General features: G+C 38.2%; 1 protein-coding gene across 3 annotated transcripts in view; it reads right to left on the reverse strand.

Annotated features, from left to right (window-relative positions):
• BNC2 (basonuclin 2) overlaps positions 1-24,462 on the reverse strand; it is a 331,782-nt gene that overhangs the window by 10,869 nt on the left and 296,451 nt on the right. For all 3 annotated transcript variants that reach the window (XM_017806151.1, XM_017806152.1, XM_017806153.1), the window contains exon 5: positions 10,093-12,059. In XM_017806151.1, coding sequence (XP_017661640.1) covers positions 10,093-12,059 — 1,967 coding nt within the window. The remainder of the gene's footprint in view (positions 1-10,092; positions 12,060-24,462) is intronic.

Consider the following 24,462-nt stretch of genomic DNA (forward strand, 5'->3'; position numbering starts at 1 on the left):
TCAATGCAAACTGCCACGCAGAGGAGCTCTGCAGTCTATTAGTGAAGTTATAACAGCCAACAGGCAGAGGCAAAATTGGTCAAAAAGTTGGCTGCTGCTGTCATATTTTTAGAATTATGATTAATGACCCTAATAATGTGGATGATTACTGATATGTGTATCTCCTGCAGTTTATCATATTGCACTGGCTGCCTACGTCCACAATAAACATGATGCTATCATTTACCTCGTTATTGAAGGCAATCCTTCTCTTGAAGGAGCACATTCTAATTACTTTGTAATGTTTTATGTCTTAAACATTTTGCAGCTCTGGACCTTGCCAACTGTTTCATGTCTACCATTGATTAATTACAGAATGTTTAATCAAAATTTAGAACCTAATGCAGTCATTTATGAATGTGCTGAAGTGCCAAGGTAGTTAGGCTGCTGTCCCAAGCTTGGAGAGTGCTGTGTTCAAAATTAAATCCCAGAAATGTAGAGGATGCCAAAGATTTTACCTCGAGTGATGTGAGTAAAAATCTTACTTCAGTTGATGAATGAGAGGTGCCCACCCAAAATGAGAGATCTTTCTTATGCATGTATGTGCTTGCATGTTCCATCACATTTTTCTTCTTCTTTAAATGTCTTCGATTTTCTCTTTCTGCCATTGTTGCAGCTCCTTTACAAAGCTTCCCTCTGCTAAAGCTCTTGCTAACACCAGTCAAGAAAGTGTAGTTTTGAAGTGGTTAAATGAGTGAAAAATAATTTGCAGAGACAAATACATAAGTTTTTTTTTTAATGTGGATTTTTATGGTACTGTCATACAACCATTCACCGTTGAAGTTAAGTGTTTTTTTAATACCATTACTGAACTGCTGAAATGGATGCTAATATAGCTTGGAGTGCTAATGTCAAATCCTGGTAATAAAAAAGACAGACTGCTGAATGAAATAATTTCAAGTAAAAAATAGAACAAAAGTGCTCTCACTCTCGCTCTACACTTTTATTGAATTGGGACTGACTGAGCCAATTGCTTTAGAAGTCTGTAAAACACAATTACTAGTGAGCTGACTGACCCAGCAGTGCCCCTTCTGTGACAGAATAGACTAAAAAGGCTGCAGAATTAGTGCTGCTCCCCTATCTGGCTATCAGACCTCAGAGACATCCAGTACAGGATCTGTTATCCTTCCTGCCAGGGCCTTTCCTCATGAAACCTTGGTTCTCAGTCTTGCATAATATATCATCTGTGTGCATCTTCTTCTTGAAACAAGGGCTCATTTACCATTTCTGAGAGGGAATCCAAATTCTGTTTCTATCCTTTGCATTTTTAGATCCTTATCTAACAACACAGCTACATGTATGTCTTTCAGTATACACATCCACAGACACACACACATAAATAGGTGTTTAGGCTATTTTTATTTCCACATTTTGTGTGTAAAATAGAAAAGTACAATGTAAGATTTATAGGTAGGAAAATTAACTATGTCACGTTTGTATTTTCCTTTGTAAGTGGTTAAACTGTAAATGCTTTTTTATTCTGGCATAACAAAGAAAAGGAGAGAGAGAGGGAGAGAGAAGAAGAGGGATAGAAAGGAAAAAATATATTTAACTTTTCCCAAGTTAATAAAATAAGCAATAAAGTTTGGAAAGCACTAGAATCAAAATCAGCAACATTGGAAATAACAACTTTTAAAACTTATAGTTTACATCTTATGTTTCATATTCATATGTTTGACACAGGCATACAACTTAGGGCTTTTTTCCCTCTTTTTATTAAAAAAAAAAAAAAAGCAAAAACAGTGACAGGAAAAGATGTTTTCATATTACAATCCTATTCTTTCTTTCTCTCTCCCTGCTCTTTCCCCATACAAAATGAACCACTTTATATTTATACACAATGCTAACAAAGTTCTGCACTTCTTTCTCTTTTATGAGAGTGTACATTGCTGGTAAACCTAAAACTTCTTCATTTCTCCTCCAGGTCCATTTATATAAAGCTTGAAAGTGCCTTATGGCAAAAATGTTAAATTATTTCTTAGACAGATCTTTTAAAGCTACGCTTTTTAGGGCAAGCTTAAATGTGAAATAAGCTCTTGATTAAAAAAATAATAATAAAAAAAAATTTCCTTAGCACAAGGCAAACTGTTCACTTAAAAGATGTTGCTGGAAAGTAGGAAAGCCTACAAAAACCCTTAGATTTTCTTTACAATTGGAGGGCTTAAAATTCCTGTCCTAAAATATCCAGTATTTGTCATTAAAAAGTCAACTTGTGATGAGCCGTAAGTGGTATCTCACCTGAGATATTCCTGTGTTACCTCAAGTCCCAACAGACCACTTGACACAGCTCTAGAGGTATCATTAGGGAATGTTTTATGTGTAAGTGCTGGTGAATGAATGGTTCCTACTGTAGTACCTACAGCATAACATCATGAATACTGGTACATGATGTGGGGCACTGCTCTCCTGAAGACACAAAGGAAAACAAACTATGAGTACTGCAGATCAGGATTAAAGAGTAGTAAAAAGCTGCGCACAGTGTCTTGCAGTGCACTTGCAGTGCCTATACAGTGGCCTCTTCCTTGACACTGTGGAGCACTTAACTCTCATAACTCAGCATGTCTTCCTTCAGGATCACCCTGAGGTAAGTAGTTAGCAGTATGGTTATCTTTACCCTTAATTGTTCCTAACTGAACAGTATATTCCTGCAACTACAGGCTCTACTTCACAAGTCTGCTATTGCTCCCTGTCCTATTTGCTAACCCCTAGCAGCCTGCATAACCATAAAAAGATGTGTCAGGTTTAGAGAGGTTGGGCTTTGGTGTTTCTTTTCCCTAGAACCTTTAAATTATCAACTATTTTTGAGTAACATATTTTACTAAGACATATTTCACTGGAAAATACTCCCATCTCCACTGTCTCACTACCAAAAGTCTATCTTGTCAAAAAGCAATGGAACAGAAATCCAAATGAGCTTTGTTTTACTATACTCATCACCTGCTACATAATTCTATTTCAAAAAGTATTTTGAAATGTCTGCTTCTGTCTAGATATACTGGTAGGACTATCATAGTGTCATCCAAAAAAAGTGTTGTAGCTATCTGAAGTTACCTACTGATAAATTTTCTCCCTTTTGCGTTATTTTTTTCTAGTCATTCCTAGGACTTGCCTCACCAGTTTTCATACTTTCAGGTAAACTTCATGTTAATTTGTATACATCCCAGCACAGTCACTAAGTTTATGTTCCAGTGAATGAATTGGCTCAAATCTAGGGAAAAAGCATCATCATCATCATCATTAAGGGGAGAAGAAAACGGCCTCAGTTATCAGTAATCTTTGGTTAGGCTGTAAAATCTGATGTAAAGTTTGCTTCTTCAGTTGAAAGTTTCTCTTTTCAGACATGCACAGCTGACAAATGAATGTATCATGAACGTATGTATGGGGGCATTTGCCTGCCTACTGAGTGTCTCTTTTTTTCATTGAGGGCTGTAAATCCAAAGGGCAGTAAATACACAGCTATTCCTGCCAGAAATGTGTCTCCCTCACCCTTCATCATTTCTCCTCAGACTCCTGCACTTAAGAAGACTACAACTCTCAAGTTGAGGTGTCTTGTTCCATTCAGACTTTTGGAAGTAGTGCCCTGGTGTTATCTTCTATCTGTAAAGTACAGCTTCCTTCACATTCAGCAGAAATCTTAGAGGCTTCCACTGTTAAGTTGAAAAGAACAGCCAGAGCCTTTGTTTGTAGGAACTAATGGGGGCAGATATTTTGTTTACCCTGCTTCCAAAAGACTCTAGGGAAGATGGGATGTCTCTGTATATGGGGAACAGCTTTACATTTACTCAGATAAGTGGAAAACACTCAATTTTCTCCCAATCTCTGGAGAAGAGTTTTGGTTCTTCCAGTTATTTCCTAGGAACCTAGGGGCAACCAGGATATTACGATAAGCATTCATGTTCACAGTCCAATCTTCACAAATAACCTTTTTCACCAAACATAAAATACACAAAACTTACACAAGAAAATTGGACAAAACACATTAAACATTTAAATTATTTGTCACAACAGATATCAGGGGAAAATATCGCTCAATGCATGTTTTGCTTTTAGCTAGGATTTTCAATGTTTTACTTATGCTTCCCACCTATCTTAACCCTGGTGTAGCAGTTTGTTTAAATAAGCTTTTCAGGCCACTGACTTATTTGCAAGTTCACATAAAAATGAGACTTCTTGAACTGTACAAGAAACTGTACTCTCCCTTTCAAAGAAATACCCATTTGTGTACCAAACCTGACAAGATAATGAAGACAGCAGGTTGTTTTAAAAAACAACAGCCAACTCCAATTCAAACCCAAAACAAATGACTATATGTAGACAGAAAAAAACTTCCTTCACACCAGAGTTGATCCTTCAATGTTTACTCACATAAGTAGCCACTTGCTTCAATTTATTTATTTTCTTTTAAATATTTTTTTTAATCTTATGATGAAACTGGTTCTATGTATTTTAATTTTTAATTCTGCTTCTGTTGTTCATATTGGTGAGTATGCAATATGACAAGCAGTCTCTGTTCAATATGACTTCATGGAAGAGGTCAGATTGGTAGATTTGTGTTAGAGGTGGCACAAAATGTTTTGATGCAGATTCTCTTGAGTAAGGAAGAGTTATGGGAACATTAGCAATGACACACATCTTAGTGACTCTGCAAGAGAAAACCTAATGGTTCATTCAAATGTATTGGATATGCAGCTAGTCTCTTAATGAACTTCATTACATCCAAAAACAGTAGTACAGGTGTAAATGTGTTTATATTTTAAAAAATTATCAGTATAATTTTTGTCTCTTGAAAAATGGTTCGTAGAACACCTAATGTCTTAAAAATTGATTTCCCTGTTGTTGTTGGAGGAAAGTCAAGTTGTATATGACAGTTAATTATATTTGGGGAAATATAGTAATAATTATCATGGACTGGTGCAAAGTGTCTTATTTCCTGGAGCTGGAATTGAGTGCATTTATAGAAAATAATTCTCTAAAAAGTTATCTGTAGAAGGTTCCAAGCATAGTAGGATGATGAAAAAATGGATACTGTTGTGTCAAGGAGGTGATAACAGGAGGCAGGTAGCAGCTTTCTCACTTCTTCACCTCCATTGATAATGTATGCAGCGACTAATCATAGGTAACTGATGTTAATTTATTCAAGCACACCTGTACAGGGCTGGAAATCAGGTAATCAGACAAAAAGTATGTGTCTGGTTTTTCAACACAGCTACCCAGAGGTCTATATTTGCACAAATTTAGTTCTGGAGACATCAGCAGGTTTTAATAAACCACCTACAGATGTCTTGCTCCATATAAATTAAGGAGTTTATGTTTTTAAATCTGGACTGATTTAACTTGCAATCAGTGCCATGATCACACCTGGCACCAATAGCTGCCTCATATTTATTTATAAATCACCCTGAGCAGATATTATTTTGTTTTTAAATTTCTTCATGGGGCTCAATTACCTTTCTCATCTTGTGGAACACACACACATGCACGCACGTATATGCATGCATGTTCACTTTGTCAGAAAACTTAAAAGATAAACCTGCACAATTAATACTCCCACTTAAGTAGCAGACAGCCAAAACGAAAGGTTCTTGCTTTGTTCCTTTGAACAGGTATACTGAGAGTTAATTTATTTTCCATACATTGAGAGAAAGCAAAACATGGTAACATATTGCTACTAATGCTGTGCCCTAGCTTAAAAACCACAGATTCTAATAGTGTCAGTACTGAGGTGAAATAGGGATTTAGCATGCACTAAGGCTGACTGAAAAGATGGCTGTATTTCTCCCTAAAATCTTACAGCAGTTTCTTGACAAGACTTACTGAAAGCAAAAAGTCCACCTGCCTCCTGTTTCATCAGTGGTTGTGACCGCAAAATTCTTGGCTCTTCCAGGTGAGAGACCAAAATGAAGCCAACTGCTCTAAGTTGCACCTTCCAGACCTTCACCTCTGCATTGGTGTCCTCTTTGGTCAGCAAATATCTAGTCCCTCCTCTTGTCCCCAGCTCAGGATCATCCCCTGAGCAACTGTACCTCAGTGCTGACTTCAAGGACCAACCACATCTACCTTTTTGTAAGACCAACTCAGTATCTGCTGGAGCAGGACTCACAGATGAGGCTGGGAAGCAGATCCTAGGGGAATCTAACCACTGCAGCTACAGGCTAATTCTCCTCAATCACAGAACACATCTCTTCCAAGTCCAGAGAGAATTCACACCACAAGGACAAATCTTTCCATTCAAGTGGACAGTTCATGCAGAGACTTCTTCTCATCTTACTCTTTTCCATCTAGTAAGTTACTTGAAAAAGATGTCTCTCTGTTCCAAAGGAGGTTTATGACATTGTTTCTGCCTAAATTTTTAACATGATCTCTTTTCTTATTTACTTCCCATTGCATTCTTGCAACAAGACTTAGCCTGAACAAGAAGCCTTTAGAAGAAAGGAGATCTGAAGTAAATACAGAAACAGAAATGGATGAACAGCTAATTCACTGAGTGACTGTTGAAGAATGGAAGAAAAAGTGGTTTACTGAAGTTTAGTGCTTCCAGGAAAAGAAAGACAAAAAGACTTCTCAATCTGATAAAAAACCCCAAGATCTAGGTATGTATAAAGTTATTTTAATTAGTGATGTTATTTGTGGCTCAGAAGAATGATGAAAAAAGGTCCTTTTAAAAAAATCTAGGCTCAGCAGAGCTTGACTACTTGAAAGCAATACTATCTAATTTTTAGAATGGGTGACAGAATTACTGAGGCATTGACAGCAAGGACCAGGACTCTGCTTTCCTCTGCCTTGACTTGAAAAAAACACATGAGAGATGGGACTCCAGAATCTTCTGGTTATCTTGACCCCAAAGTTACAAGGATTAGCAGTGGTTAGCTGAAGATCTCAGAAGACATTCCAACATTTCTTGCAGAAGGATTTTTATGCAGGTGCTGACCTTGGCACAAATGATGTAGGAATGGTAAAGCTAGATTTGGTCAACCTTACCATAAATTGCTATAGAATGCTTTCTACAAAGGGAGGGTTGCAGCTCTGACACAGATAAAACCCCTCCTTCAGTCAAAACAGCACTGCATTTTCTCCTGACACGATCTGCTGCCTCTGATAACCAGAAGTCTGTATCACAACCCTATCCCTGCAAAGACCATTTTACAGTAGTGCCACTCACTGTCAACAATTAGGAGTTTTGTGCACGTACAGGGCAGGGAGAATACAGTCAAACCTTTGATTAACTAGACTTACATTGAAAAAGGACTTGAGCCAAATCAGACGCCTCTAAGGAAAACAAAAAAGATCAGCCAATGTTATCTATCTCCACTTAAGCTTGTATTGTCTTATAGAACATAGCTAGCATTGTGACTTTTAGACCTCTAACTAGTTATAGACCTTTAACTAGTTATAATAGGATTAATAATATCATTAACACAATACTAGTAATACAATTAATAAAGTGACTAAAAATAAAGATAACTTCATAAGACTGCAAGCTATGGGATAGCTAGAACTCTGCTTTCAGAGTATTGAAAAAAATTTTCTCTTTCTTTCATAAAGCACAAAATTCTAAGCTACTCTAACTACTCAAAGATCATGTGAGTGACTTACACACAAACAAATGGCAGAGACTTTTTGTAATGTGTCCAAAATGGAACACGAGTCCATTTCAAATATTAGCTAGGAATTATTACTGTATGCTGTAAGTAGCTAAGTCTTACTTCTCATACACCAATTAAAAGCAAAATGCTCTCGAGTTTTTAAGTGAAATTGATTTAAGCAGATGGAAGAAGTTCTCACTTTTCAATGCTATTAATTTAGTTATCCATTTATCTTTGAGGTGCTCTCCATAATCTGAAGAGCTAGAAATTGTATATACTCTCCTTAAAAAAAAAATATTTTCAAAAGGAAGATCAGAAAAAAAAACCCCAAACAAATTTAATAGAAAAATTTTTAGGGTAATAAAACAGTTTACAAGTAAAAAAAAAAACTTTAAATATGCAGCCTACATTTTAAGTTACTGAATCAGATTTTTATTTAATGGCTTGCTTTCAGTAAGCTTAACAGGAGTATGCTACATAGTTGACAAAATATTTTCAAAATGTGCCCTATTTCCAGGTTCTTATCTCAGACATATTTTATGTATGTCATCACAGTCACTCTTTCTTAGAACATCTTAGTCTTTACTGTGCTAAAATATTATTATTACCATGATCTATCAATATATTACTGCTGAAATATAATACACTACATAAAGTTGCAAATCCTAAAGCTAATTACTTCTTACCTCACATGCTCGACACAAAGCTGTTTTGTGTAGTACATGACTGACTTCATAATTCATTTGAGGAAACAGACCAACTAAGCTAAATTCTTGACTAACAAAGGTTGTGCAATTTCAGGAACTGAAAAGGGTTACACACATCTAAACTCAGCATACCACTGATTTACATGTTTCCCTTGTCAAATTCAAGTCTCATAAATGTTATCAGCACACCCCAAGAAAATCAGTCTTAATTTAGATTTACCTGCTTTGTGTCCAGTAGTTTCATCCTAGTCAAATGCAAACTTCCTAGATCATCCTTCTTAGATGTTCTGAACTTGTATTCTTATGTTTGTTCCTATTTTTCTGCTTAGTGGATTTCATAAATGATGAGAGAAGACATGAGATATTTGGGGACTAGATTCTCCATCAAAACAGTGAATTTTGGCTCCTCAATATCCTTAACACTAACTTGCTTTCATTTTAGAAAATACAATATATTCACTTTCAAACCACATCAGTTTCAAAGAAAAAAGTGAGAAGCTGCGTGTGAAATGTTTAGTGAGGTTTAATTTCCTTCCTGTGTCTGCTGAAATTTTACAGCCTAATGAAAAAGTAAAGGAAGAAAGGTGAGCCAATCTCACCTTCACTCCATGAACCAGAAAGATTTTGTTATGTGACAATATGATCATCATTAGATGCGAGAGCTTTTATCCACAAATATGAAATAACTGTTATCCTATCATCCTGACAAATTCTACTTATATTACATTTTCCTCAGGAATCAATAAGAACAATCTATTTAAAACAAAACAAAACAAAACAAAATGAAAAAAATCCACAAAATAAACCAAAACAAACAAACCAAACCAAACCAAACCAAACCAAACCACATAAAACCCCAAAACAAAAAACCAGAACACCCCAAAACAAAGAGTTTATGGACCAGCTGCTTCTGTTTAAGCCCAACCGTTTCAGTATTGATGCAGCATAGCTAGGGCATGATGTCATTTGAAGTGTCAGCAGAATATATCCTGGTTGATATTAAAAATATGTAGGGGTCTAGCCTCTCCTCTCTGAATGTGCATAATTCCCATTGGTGGGAAAGGGAGTTGCTCACATGCAGAAAAGAAGATAAAGTAGATTAAATGACCATAGTGGATAGAGATATAAGTTCTGCTAAAGAAAAAGACAATGATTTTCTTAATATTTACTCGTTCTCACTACAACACAGTGTCCAGTTTTAAAAATTGAAGATAATAAAGAATAGCCTTCTAATGCTTCTTGTTTACTTTTATATGACCCTATGGAGATGGAAATCATTCTTTTATTCCAGTCTTTCCGTTCTGTCTCTCCATCCATTCATCCAACCATCCAGCCACTCCTTCCCCTCCTTCCTAGTTTACTGTTTGATATGCATGCATGGAGATATTTGTTTTGTATACAATGAACTATCTATTTAATAGAAGGTTTTCTTGTTTTAAATGTTGCAGGGAGAAGAAAATAAATGTAATGAAGGCTTTACCTTATAAACAGATGTGCAATACACATGTACACAGGCACACAGAAATTATAATGACATTTATTATCTAGCCAGTCGCTTAAGAGGATGGCACAATATATACCACTCTGAATGCCAAGCAACAATGAATATCTTTAAAGTGATAAATCTGTCTCCATGTCATGGGAACATGATTGTCACTTGTCATTACTCTGCATCTCTCTGTTTCTTCATATATCCTAAACCGCCTATTTCTACATAATTCAACACATTTAATAATGTAGAAAATCAATTAATATTTACTGACCTGTCTCTGCTTCTCCGTGATGGGAATGCAGCATTACAGCCAGCCACTGTGCAGACATGCATCTCTTTTAAATGAACATTTCGGTAGTGAAGCTTCACACTGTAGGAACTCTTGAAACTTTTCTTGCAAACATAGCAGATCTTGGGGTCTGGGCTGGAGCACATTTCAGCTTCTGGGGAGAACTTCTGGGGGCTGCTGTAGTTGAACGTAGAAGTGAAACTTTCATGAAGAGCAGCCATACTGGCACTGCCTCCGTTGTACAGGCCATATTGGCTCATATAGAACATATCATATGTAGGGTCTGTATACTCTTCCTTCACCTTAATGACATCCTGATTGGAAGAGTCATTGTGGTTTTCATCAGGTCTGTTACCATGCATCGTTGATTTTTCACCAGGTTCATGGAGGCGATCATCGCCTTCCATGGTTTCCTCACACAATTTGGGCTCTGATGACTCTGACTCATTTTCGTAGTCTCTCTCATGCTCCTGGTCTTCTGATGTCATGCTGTCTGCCCTTCTTATGTCTGGTCTGGAAATGCATCTGCTTCTGTCATTTTTGGAAAAGTCTTTCACAGACAGGCCTGGGCTCATTTCCTCCTGAGAATGGCAGTGATTGTCATGACCAATGTCATTCACCATCGTGCTGCTGTCATTCACCTCTTCGTCTTCATCATCAAACTCATCAGCAGTATCGATAACTTCCTTTTCAATTTTAACTGGCATGCTTGACTTCCTTGGCTTCTTCTTGGGAGCAAGGTCTGCACTGGGCTCTGGGGTGGGCATCAACACTGAAGGTACTGATGACTCTGAAGGAGGAGGGGGATGCTGCTCCATGCCACTCACTGCTGGTATTATTGGACTGGTAGGGAGTGAGGTTGGAGGACTCACCATCTCTCCAGGAGTAAGTAAATTTCTGTAAAAAGGAGGAACGGGTTGGACAGTCTTTAAAGCTGGGAAGACCAGCTGACTAGGAAGAGGGTTCTGCAGTACAGGGTCTAGAGGGGGAGTGGTAAACCCCATTGGTGGGCGCCCAGGACTTGTTAAAGTTAGGTTGGATTTTGTACTTGCTATGACGGGAGTGGCGGCACCTGATGTAGCACGTATCAGATCTTTGTCACGGTTATTCCTTAGCATAGGCATGTGGAGTCGGGGATTGGGGTTAGCACTGTGGCGATTGCGGCTTCTGAGAGAGCTGAAAACCATGTTGCAGCCTTCAATAGTGCACCGATGCTTGATTTTCAGGTGTACAGCATTGTAGTGGATTTTAAGTGTACCTTTGTCATAGAAAGTTTTGCCACATGCATTGCAAAACACTCTTCCTTTCCTCGAGGCTGACCCCATTCTCCTCATTCTGTGAATTCGGAACGAGCTTTTAGTGTGTTCTGTTTTTGATAAATCACTGACTGGCGTAGGTGTCTGAACAGGAGAGACGCAGGCTGGCTCACTTTTGGGCTCAACATTTGTGATGCTGGTCAAAGCATTCCTGCTGGATGTTTGCTCATTCTTGAAAGGCGTAGGGGAAACTTCAGATTCACTGCTCTCGTTATATTCATTTTGGGTTGTAAGACTTGGTTCACGGAGCCTCATTGCTGGCTGTTCCAGCAGGAGGCCATTTGGAGGCAGCCCCAGCAGTGGAGCAGACACTGGATTTATGTACTGGAATGGAAGCAGGAATGCAAGGCTATTCGGGATGTTTTCAAAATGATGAATGCTGGAAGGGTTGCTATTCTCCAGGTGAGCAAGGAGACTTGGGCTCCTGGTGCGATTATTGCTTTCAATAAAAGTCCTTATATCTGAATCTGTCTTTGAAGACGGCACAGCCACAGCCTGCCCTTCTTTTTCTTGAATTGCCATCAGCTCCACAATAGATTTCGTTTCTCCAAATCTCAGGAACTGCTGAAGGGTAATGATCTCTTCTTCCCTGGACATGATGGCCCAGCGGTCCAGTACCTTGCCTGCAGCATCCTAGAGGCCATATCAAAGAAACAACAAAGACAAACACAAAGAAAAAAATTATTGATTCTGCATAATTATTCAATTCAATAGAAGGTGCTCTGCTGCCTGAACATGAAAACACTAAGCTCAAAAAACAACATGCATACAGTGTTAATAAAATTTGATAAAAAAAATACAAACTTTCCAGTCATGTAAATACTGTAATTACAGTCACAGCCAGAAAAACAGATTGAGTTTAATAATGTCAGAGTACATAAAATGTAGACCACAGGGCTCTGTGATCTAAAATGCTTTCAATACTTTCAATTTAACAACAGTGGTCTGTGTAGAATGTTACTGTTTACAATACATCAGTGTAAAACATATGAACTGTTGCCGTACACACCATTGTAAAATACTGAAAGTTGTACCTTAATCACTATCAAATGGTAATATTATGAGAAAGAGCTAAATAAATACATTTGATAGATTTGCTTCTTAAATATAAGCAGATATAAGACTAAAGTCACTCATGGGCCATTTCACGAGAAACTTTGATGGAAGGCAAAATATCTTAAAAACAGTACATAATACTTGTACCTTACTCCCTTTTTCCCTGGACTTTTACTGGCACTTGATTGTAAGCTTGCAATCTTGGTATGGTTTAGACTCTGGAGATGACTTTTTTTGTAGTCTTGACATAAAATAACAGTTAAAAATATGTAAAAAGTAAGGATCTGATGGATGTAGATAGCATAAATGAGTAAAAATGTTGTCTCCTAACATTGCCTTCTGATAGCAAGGGAAAAATCCAGAGAGAATACACATCAGTAATCACTAGAATATCTGTTGTTAAATATACATTAAAAAGCATTTCACACTTTCATTTTTGCTAGTAAGCATGAGATTTGCCTGAAGGAAGAACTTAAAAATTCTGCAACGTAATGTCAGGCAATCCATTCCAGCATGTATTGATAAAAATATATTAAAATACTTACATAATGAATACACCATTTTATTGGCATCTTTCCTTTTGGACAAATGCTGGACATAATATTAGCGCAGTAACTATAACCAACAAGAACTGTTGCAGGCCATCAAACCAGCACTTATTTCAATGCTTCCTCATGCCTTAAACAGCCTTGCAAGATACTCCACCCTACTGCCTCTGATATTTTTAAACCTTGAATCTCAGCTTCAGAACCTTATCCGAACATTTTGGACTATACGCTATTGCAAAACCCACTAGCTCTTTTTTGATTATGAAGATTGAGAACAGCTTTCTTTCCCTCCAGCACTCCCACCCCCCAGTTTTACGTATTTATTTATTTATTAATTCTTTTTCAGTCTTCAGAGGATTGATTCTTCTCTTCCCTCACATTTCCTAGAGTACCAGAAGACACAATTTTGCACCAAATAGTAAAGCATATGTTTAACTGATTATGGTTGGTTTTATTATTTCAGTTCTGATATGTTCAGTGCAGTTCAACTCTCTGGATACAAAGTTAATGCTGAAGGTTAATGCCATGTGTGTTTCAGTACCTTGGATACAACTACAAAATCTTCAGAAATGCTCCACACATGAACATTTAAAATCAAACCTTGGAAGACAATGAAACCCTCAACAGCAATTAATTATGGAAAATCTTACCCAGCTGACCCCAGATGGAAAGCCCGAGAGACCATCTCTGTGTAGAAGATGTTCAGTCTGTATTTACACAGTGATGAACAAAACATCATGATGCAGATGCCAGTTCTTATTTGTCCCCACCTTTGAACATGCATAAGCATTGTGGACGTCTCTAATTTCTATGCCCTTACAGTTCTATCTGTCTTCATGGAGCAGTATTTTACAGGCAGTCAGTACTACCAAATAGAAATCATCTAGAACACCAAAAAATCCCTCCCAAGAACAAAAATGAGTGAAACAAAACAAAAACTAAATGGGACAAGGGGTGGGAGAAAAAAAATATCAACACCACAAAGAAATAATTAAAGGGCAGGTTCCTATCTTAAAACTATATTTGTTTTTTCCCATCCAACTAACTGTTACTACTTTCCCTAAAAAGTGTGATGTAAAGCTTCTTATACCTACTTTTCCCAAAACTTCCAGCCAGCCACAGCACCTGTATATATGGGTAATTCCTACTTGGAACTGCAAAGTCAGACTTGGTTCAGACTTTGATCTCCAGGCCTTTGCTGTCAGGTCTGACCCAATCTATATGTACATATTTCTCATCCTAAAACATAAGTATTAATTCCTTCTAACTGTAACTCCCATTGTTTGAGGACGGAAATAACATTGTCTAATTTACAATGCTTATATGTATTGAATTAGGATTCCTGTCTGCAGCCAGCTGCAGGCTGCTTTGCAATGTACTTCTGTAATTTGTTTTGGTTTTGCTTTAATTTGTAAATCACTCACAGGCTTATGTAACAGATGGATGCTTTACAAAAACGGGTATGTAAGTAAATAAAAATTAAACGCATCTAGCACGACAATAGCTCAGGAGAATAGTAGGTACAGATCCTGTAACAGACACCCACACGTTAAGTGGAAGGTGGTTTCACACAGTCCCTCATCTGTTGGCAGCACAGCAATGCATGCACACAACAGGCAGTCAGGCATCTAAATCTGGGGGTTCCCTGTATGCCTTTGGGGAGTTATTCCACATCTTAACAGAGAGAAGCTCGTGCTTAGCTTCATGAGCTTCCTCTTCATGAGATGCCACCACCCTTTGTTTCATTTCTTTTAAGGATTTGCAATGAGGAACACCAGACCTTTGGCAGCTGCTAAGACCCACTTATCAGAGAAACTGGCAGTCAAGGGTGTTATTGTCATGGGGTTACCCTTGCTGCCATAGAAAGAGCAGGGAATCAGAAAGTTGCTCTTAAATAATGCTTGCCTACCCCTACTAGTTATATCAAGCTTTATCTTGTTAATTTTCAGCAAGAAGTTGTTTGGCTTTTTTTGCCCAACAAAAGTAAAGAGAAATTGCACAGATGTCTATAAAAAACTTCACTGCTTGTGGATACTGCGTAGCACATGCTTCAATATTTACACAGTGAAAGGTTTCCATAAATCATTGTAAGCATGTATTATGCAAAACTAGATAAAGAATGAATAGGAATGTCATTTTTTGATAAAACTTAAAATTAACAAAAAATCTAACCATTATCCCATTTGAATTTAGCTATAACTAGCTAGGGATCTTTCTGTATAGGGTAATATTTGATTAGAGGTTCACGTCCTTTCTTACATGTAAACGATTTCTTGTTTCTTACAATCTCTCATGCTAAATTTTCTCCCCAAAGCCATTAAATCATATCAACAATTAAATACTTCATGACAAAAGGTTCCAATTTATATTACTTTTTTCAGCTCACAACTGATTAAGCCAAGCCTCCTGTGACAATGTGTACAAGGAAGTTAGTGAGTACAGAGATAGTACTGCATGCTTACAGCTCTAAGCCAAGCAGTAGACAAGTAAGCCCAACCCATACAGCATACACTGATGTTCCTTCTTTGTCCGTGCAGCCTTGCTTTTAGTTTTAATTTTTTTTTTTTTATTTTTTTTTTTTACTGTGTGGTTCTCTCTCACACAATCACAGATGGCGAAAATCTTTTTCTAACTCTAAACACACACTCAACTCTATTATTTGTATAGATACAGGTCCACATATACACATACATTAGATCTGTAATGTCATGTCATGGCTAGGCTTCACGAACGAAGATTTAGGAAGGTACTATCCATGTTTGTTACAAACATGCTGGTGGTTTATGAGGCCATACGTGACAGACATATCCGATTGCAAAAGGCACAGCAGAAAGACTCCTTAGGTGGTGTATTCAGCAGGATACGATTCTTTCTGCATTGTCTTTTCTCCTCAAGAGTGATCCTGCGTGCGTTCTCAAAGGAAAAGGCAGCGTTATAGATGGTGTGTCTCCAGGCCTCCCGGTTTGTGGCCAGAGTAGACCAGTTATGAAGATAAATGTGGCCGAGGCTGAGATGTTGTTTCAGGGAGTCCTTGTATATTTTCTTCGAGGCTCCTCTCTTGCGGCAGCCAGAGGCAAGTTCACTGTAAAGCAGGATCTTAGGGAGGCGGTGGTCCTTCATCCTGGAGACGTGTCCTGCCCAGCGCAACTGAATTCTCAGCAACATGGCCTCAATACTTGTGACTGCTGCTTGTTCTAGAACAGATGTGTTGGTCACATAATCTGACCAGTGGATGTTTAGGATTGTACGGAGGCAGCGTTGATGGAAGCGTTCTAGGAGTCGCAGGTGGTGGCGGTAGACGACCCATGATTTGGAACCATATAAGAGAGTAGACAACACTATGGCTTTGTAAACACTGATCTTGGTGCTTTCCTTCAAGTGTTTGTTACGCCATACTCTTTTATGGAGTTTTCCAAAAGCACTATATGCCTTTGCTAACCTGTTGTCTATCTCCCCATCAATCTTACCATCCGAGGAGATGAGGCGACCTAGGTAAGTAAACTGTTGGACTGATTTAAGCTCTGACTGGCCAGTGGTGATATGGGGATGATGGAAGGCTCCCTGAGGTGCAGGTTGGTAGAGAACTTCTGTCTTATTTAAGCTGACTTCCAGCCCAAAGAGCTCAGCAGCGTCTGCAAAGCAGGATGTTAAACGCTGCAGAGCTACTTTTGTGTGGGCGACAAGAGCGGCGTCATCAGCATAAAGCAGCTCCCGGACAAGGTGGTTTAAGGTCTTAGTGTGGGCCTTCAGTCACCTTAGGTTGAAAAGGCTTCCATCAGTACCGTATCGAATGTAGATACCGTCCTGATCATCGAGGTCTGCCGTGACCCTTTGGAGCATCATGCTGAAAAAGATTGTGAATAGGGTTGGTGCGAGAACGCAGCCTTGTTTCACACCGGTTTTTATTAGGAAGGGCTCAGAAAGCGCATTGCCATATCTGACTTGGCCATGCTGATCCTCCTGGAGTGAGATGATCATTTTAAGGAATTTAGGGGGACAACCTAAACGTTCCAAAATCTACCACAGACCTTTTCTGCTCACAGTATCGAAAGCTGATCTGTAATGTAATGTCACAGTTAATCACCCTGAATCTGCCTCCTCATTTTTGCTGACTTTATGTTACGAAGAGATGTGCGTGTCACAATGTGTCAGAGTACCTCTTGTCATAAACTTCTGGGTCAAGCAGAACAAGTGATGGGTGTCAAGATGCTTATCTGAGATGAAACAAACAGGCTACAACAGCAGATGGACACAAAGATCACTCCAGTTTTTAGAAGCTTAACTGGGGAGGATTCTGAAGGTGGGTCTTCATTTTCTGAAGGCCTTTAGCCTTTACAAACTTCAGGCTTCCAATTCAGCTTTAAAACATCCCAATTTAAAAACTGCCTATTCAGAAAATAAAAACAGTCTACACAAGCACACACTATAAACATACACTGTAAGCCTTGAACATTCATTATGAAACCAGTTATTTTGAACTCTCATTTTGTATGAGAAGCTCCTTTGACTCCTGTGCCTGCATTACCTGCAGGTAATTTTATGTGCCTGAAGTCATGCAGACACATTTATGTACATACACAACACAGACTTTTAGCATTTCTGTTTTATCTTACTGGTTCACTTCTTGGCATAGATAAAATGCAGATACACACCTGGCTGAATACACAGTGAGAGATGACTATACAAGAGCTGAGGTTAATAGAAAGGTTAAAAAAATTTACATTGCTTCTTAAACTAGCTTTATGTTCTGGGGAACACTCAAGGATTATTTTCCAGTACTATTGTGATAACTTCTGAGAACCTCTCAAAGTTCTATAGAAAAACTCATTGATAAGCTTCATATTTTAGCAAGTTTACATATATATACCCTAAACTGTTGCTTTTGATGCATATCAGCTAAGTATCCACATTACAGAATGTTTCATAGATACATTTTTAATTAAATAATTAGGCAAGCCTAGAGTTTATCACAAATCTTTATAAGCCATTCTTAAAGAGCTATATATTTTCTAGCTGATCTCAAGGAAACAGTTTGAATGCAGCTGTAATAGTTGAAAAGTAGACTAGCAGACTAAAATATATTAATTCGGTCACACTATAATAGCAAAGGATGACTTTAATTAGGCTGTAGACAGAAAAAAAATCAACATTTGTTTCTAATAAAGAAAAGCCTGCATAATTTCCATGATTTAGGGTTTGTTGTTTTTGCTTGACTGAAATTCCCAGAAGCACCTCTTTGTTCTCAATTAAATTTCAAGCTGTTACGCTATGGGTAGTCCTGCTACTCCTGGGGTAAGAATTACTCAAAGTGTGCAGCAGCACACCAACTCACAGTACAGATGGGGCAATGTGCAACATCTCCAGTTCATTTTGGCTAACTCCCACTGACCTCAGTAGGACCAAACTAAGGCCTCTATCTAGTTTTCCACAGAAATACACACTCACACATTTAATCAGATGCTCATTTTCCTGATGGGAGTTTTTACTATGCTGAAGCTAACTCACCTTTGCTCCTGTAAACATGAAGAAAAGGTATGCGTCCTTGATCACTGTGATTCTACACGTGCAATTGAGATTTACATACTCAGTCTGCAAAGAGGCATGGTTGAAATTTTTTTCCCTCAGCTGTCACTTCTCATCCACCTCCCACCAGTCTCCCTTCAGCAACGGAAACCATATGAACAAATGCATGCTTAAGTGTCAGCAGTCCTTTCCTTGAGTTATACTGCTGCAGTAGGAACAAACAGTGCAGCACTACTGAGTTCTCAGTCAATAATGGAAATCTTTATGTTTTGGCAGCCTCCACTCTGCTAGAAAAATCAAAACTGATAGATATTCTTCCTTTCTGACACCCCCTTTCTCTTATTAGTTGAAGTTTTTTTCCTTGCCCCAAAGACACAAGGTATACATGAGAATACTGGCGTGCTACAGCAGGAGAAAAGGCAGCTGTCTCTCCCCAAAGTAGCACTGAGAATGACATTGGAAGTGTGTATTCAAATGAAGAGTAGCATGAAGGAGACATTTTACTTACATACATAAATACTAACGTACTTATTTTGTTGCCAGGTTTGTAATAGTACTTGCTCTGGTTGCTCCTTAGACTTTAAGTCTCCTTACGCATTCAGGGGCAAAAATTTTTGTGTTTTGACCACAGCTACCTGGAAACTTTACTAACTGCAGACAGTGGGGCAAATCCAGCTGCACTTTACATTCAGAGTAATTGCACTATACATCTGGAGTAATTCCACTGACTACATTGAAAAGTAATTTTGACATAACTTAGCCCTGAAATGTGTGAATATATATTGGGGTCGTACCACCATGGTGGAGCACAGCAGCTGTGTAACAATGCACAGGAGCTCTGTTCAATGGTTTTGGAGTGAAAGTGAGGAACATCATGTCCTGCTGAAACTGCAGATGAAACATAAGGCAGTGGAATGCAATAACCACAGGAGAATCCTAGCCAGGACACCACCGTTAACCACCCACACTCTTGTTTAATGGCCTACAGGGTCTTTATTGAGCAGAAGTATGCAGGTGTTCTGTTTCATCTCTCATTTCAAAGATGTATGCCAGGAGCACAGACTCCTTCCTGCACAAGCAACCTGCTGGAGTGCTGGTTATGGACTAAGTTGCACGGAGTGGTATGAAAATACTGGATCCCCAACAAATTTTGGGGACTGAACTTCCTCGTAGTGCACATCAATTGCAGAATGCCTATTCATTAGGTTAATCAACCTTAAAATACTCTGTTATATGCCAACTATAAAGCACCTATGTGGATTAGGGGTAGGGAAGGCAGTGTCTTCCTGTTTTTAGAAAAGAAATATTAATTTGAACTCTTTCCCACTCTTCATGAATGCATATGCACCTCTGCAATTCCAGTGAAACTATTAGGATGCAAGGGCACCAGTTTTAAATGCTTCTTCTGATTTTTCAAACATATTGTTTGACTTCTGATAGAATATTCACTTTGTTATGGAATGTTCTTGATTATGGACCAGATAAGAATATATAATTCACAAGATGATGGCTTTCTTTTTCCTGCATAACAGTGCATAAAGCATTTTTATTTTTAATACTATGCCAGATCACTGTGGGGTTACAATGTATGTAATCAAAACAGCTCAAGCTTTATTTAATCAAAGCAATGACATCAACTGTCTTTACAGTTGGGTGCCTGACAAGGTTTTTTTCACATCAAATGTCTGTCCATACTTGGAGTAAAAGCATCTAAGTACAGCTAGAGTCAGACACTCTTAAATTTACTAGTTTTCACAATAGTGTCACCCTGCTGTGGTTTAACCCCAGCTGGCAACAGCACCACATAGCCGCTCACTCACTTCTCCCTCTGCCCCCAGTGGGGAGAAGAATTGGAAAGAAAAGGTAAATGTTGTGGGTTGAGATAAGAACAGTTTCATAATTGAAACAAAATAAAATATACTACTACTGCTATATCTGGTAATGAAAAGGAGAAAGGAATAAAATGTAAGAGGAAAAAGTAATACACAATCAATTGCTCACCACTTGTTGATTGATACCCAGCCTGTCCCTGAGCAGAGATCAGCCCCTCCCAGCCAACTCCCTATAGTTTACATAATGGGCATGACATTCCTAGGGTATGGAATAATCCTTTGGTCAGTTCAGGTCACCTGTCCTGGCCATGCTTCCCCCACCGGCTTCTTGTGTACCTGCTCTCTGACAGCGCATGAGACACTGAAAAAGTCTTTGGTTTAGTGTAAGTGCTACTTAGCAACAACTAAAAATCGGTGTGTTATCAACAAGATTCTCATACTAAATCTAAAACACAGCACTGCACCAGCTACTAAGAAGACGATCAACTCCATCCCAACCAAAGCCAGGACGAAGCACTATGGTGACAAAAACATTTGCTTTGATTTACAACTGTCACACTGCTGAGAACTATTAAAAGGCAAAATATGCCACTGATAGCAGTGGAACTCCTGTTAGCATGCATACAATTTGACTTTTTAAGCTTTAAGAAGATTCAAAGTAATCTTTTAGCAGTTGTCCTTATCTCATTTATTTTGAAATACTAGTGCCACGTCCCAAGTATTTTGCTCCTCTCACCCCAAGAACTGCACAAATTTTCAAATGCAAACATTTATTGTCTTTATCATCCATTCTGGTAGAGACTTTCAAAAGACTTTACTAATGAGGATTTAATGTGAGAAGAATATTTTGATACCTTTGCTTCTCTACAGTGTTTTAGAGTGGAACATTCATTGAAGCACCTTGAGAAGCTTTACCATTACCTTGTGGAGTGTTTGTCCTTTGGCAGACACGGCTATTAAAGGCAATCAAACCACCAAGGACATGGTGTATGAAGGCAAAGTATTTGTACTGCATGAGCTGCCATGGACCATTTTCAGGATAGTATGTAAATAGAGCACAAACTTGCTAAGCCACTGAAATAATTCCAGCTCTAAATTAACTGTAGAACAGAATTTGGCATGTAAGTGGGTTGGAAATACCCATCATGCATATAACCATAGCAATGATTGATTTTAAGACTCACTTTCACTAATTGCTGCATATATAGTTGCCCGTTCTGTTATGATATGTAAGAAAATTTGCCTTGATGCTATCAGTCTCTAAAAGTCACTTGTGGTTTTAATGTTTTACTGAGAAGTAAAGTTATGTTTTCTCTGGTTTTCTTGCAATAAATGCAGTAAGCTCTTTCTGAGCCTCAGTTTCACCAACAATGAAAGAATGACACATAATTTTTATGAGAAACAGGAAATGTTTGCAAAGAGCACTGATGAGGTATGGTATATGCAACACACACAGCCACAACAGACATCCAGACTCTCTTTGACCAAGAACTTCCCCAATGCACAATGTGGTAATACGAACAAATCATGTCTGATATCCTTGCTCCATCTAACACGAACTACACCAAATGCAGGGCAAGACATCTAACAGTCAAGTCAAATCAAATTATCAGATGGTTCTTTCCTCACTTTAAATCTAAACTGACTAAATTCATAACTGTGACTGGAAAATATAACCAATAGAGGCTGAGTCTTCCTGGGCTTATAAGTAAAATTTCCAACTAAGTTAGTAAGAAATTTGCCTAACTAGGGGTGTTGCAAGGAACTGAGAAGTTGCCCAAGAACATGAACAGTGAAGTAAAAGAGTCAATAGGTTATAGTCATAAATTGGATTGCATTACCTGCTTGGCTTTCTGATTGAACCCAAACTGTGTTTCAATAAGGGGATTCAGCTGTACTATATGCAGGATATATGAATGGCAGCGGAACCAGGAGATTGATTTCCATCTTTACTATTCATTAGGGGACTATGCATTATTACTTGCAATATATACAACATGATCTTAATGAGGCCTTTTTCATTTTACTGTTTACTGAAAAAATTTACACCAAAAAACACAGGTGTGCCATAGGTGGCAATGTGATGCAAAAGGGAGACAGCAGGGTGTAGAAGTGACACCAAAAAGGCAAAGGTCAGTGGAATATAAAAATGCCACAGTACATGAAGCAAGCTATCGGTTTGAACATATTAGAGGCACTGAAATGCAAAAGAAAGTGGGGGAATTATATCACAGTGTACAAAGTAATAATAACTGTGCCTGCATGTCTTAATACCCTCTTGTCCCAGCAGTCCTGACTTTCTAGGCAGCCCACTTCTCCACATTAACAGTAGTCATTTGGAGAGCAGCAAACGTGCCATTAGAAGCACTTTTACAAGTGTATATTCATCCACCAATTAGCTTAATGTGGCTGCTTTCTGCATATTTTCTATCCAGGCTTGCACAAATCTTATTAATATTTCCCCCTAGCGCTTTGACAGATTACCTTGTCATTATGCATCCTGGAGCCTTTTAAACAATATGGGTAAACTACTGTTTGCGAGGTTAATGACAATTATCCCCTAATTACTGCATAAGTCACTCAGTCCACTTTATCTCATAGGCAGGGTTCTGCTCTGTGTATCTGCCATTGTGTCACTGTAAATGAATCTTGTATAGCTATGTTTATCTGTCGTTGCCTTGTAAATTACACTGACAGAAGAATGAACAAATTACTGTGTGTCATCACTTAAATACAGCTTCTGATAAAAAAACATCCCACAAGCACAGCACTTGAATTTTAGCCTGATCACAATTAGCAAACACATATTGAATGTTTTGGGAAATAGAAGTGGATGGGACATAGAGTGGTGGAAGAAGGTTTTGAAGTGGTAACAGCAGTAAAACAGAAAAACCATAGAAATCTACACTAGTAGTAATTCCATGAACACTTCCTGAGAACTATTCTGTTGATTTAAATGTTGATAGATGAGCTAGTGATAGTTTCCAAACAATCTCATATTCAGGGCTGTGCTGAATTCCACAATATCTGTTGTTTCTGATCAAAACCACATGAGATCTTTTTTAGCTGAAAAAATTCAAACAAAGTTGGAACAGAAGTAGCATTCATAAAACCACAAGTAATGCTATTTTAATGCATACATTTCAGAGCAACATCTACCTCAGGAGAGGAATGCAGAATTGGCAAATACCAACTTCCCGGTATATTCCATTTTCTGAGGCAACTTCAATGTCATAGTTAAGAGTACTTCAGTGGTAGCACATCACTGAGACAGATATGTCCTGCTTTGAGAAAGAATGTTGACTTGTTATTGTCCTTGATTCCTTCTTTCACCAAAGACAACTCAATCTCTTCAACAAGAAGTGCATACACAGTTAGTGCTCAGAGGCAAAATAAGTCTATAGTAAAGAACATTAAAACAACAGCTGCTGTTTCAAATAATGCCTGTTCCTATATTGGTGTTGGAGAGGTAACTTCTTCATAGTTCTAGGAACCACAGTAATTTCAAACAGTACAACAAAGACAGTGCATTTCCACTGTGTCCCGGGAAGGTCCCTTCTTGAGTCAGAGAAGGTCTTTTAATACTGGTTTTGTATATTGTTGGTAAGCACCATAATTGCAAAGAGTTAGTAACAAGTGCACTTCTTACACTGGCTTCTTACTCAGGCTACAAATTTAATTTTCTTAAGATTAGCACAGTGACATCACCTGAACTGCCTCTCAGCACTGGCTTGAGCAAAACCTGATTCTTCTCACTCCCCCTCAGACTGCATATTTAACTCTTAAAATTCCCTGCTTGCCAGGAAAATGGATGATTCGTGGAGCAAGATGCTTTTTTACTTAGACGAAACTGCCTGCAGATTTCAGGAAAAACAATGCAAAACAATGGGTACATCAACCCTGCATCCTGCAATGAGGTTACACAGTCATCTTTGAGGACACACTTTATACAAATATACAGTACATTCACAAATGATACATGCATTGATATGATAGTGCTACATAGTTGCATATTTAAAATGTATTTGATTTTACCTTATAATTTATACATCTCATTTAGTAAACCTTCTCATGTTA

Source organism: Lepidothrix coronata, unplaced genomic scaffold, assembly GCF_001604755.1.
Source record: "Lepidothrix coronata isolate B3197 unplaced genomic scaffold, Lepidothrix_coronata-1.0 Scaffold14, whole genome shotgun sequence".
NCBI lineage: Eukaryota > Metazoa > Chordata > Aves > Passeriformes > Pipridae > Lepidothrix > Lepidothrix coronata.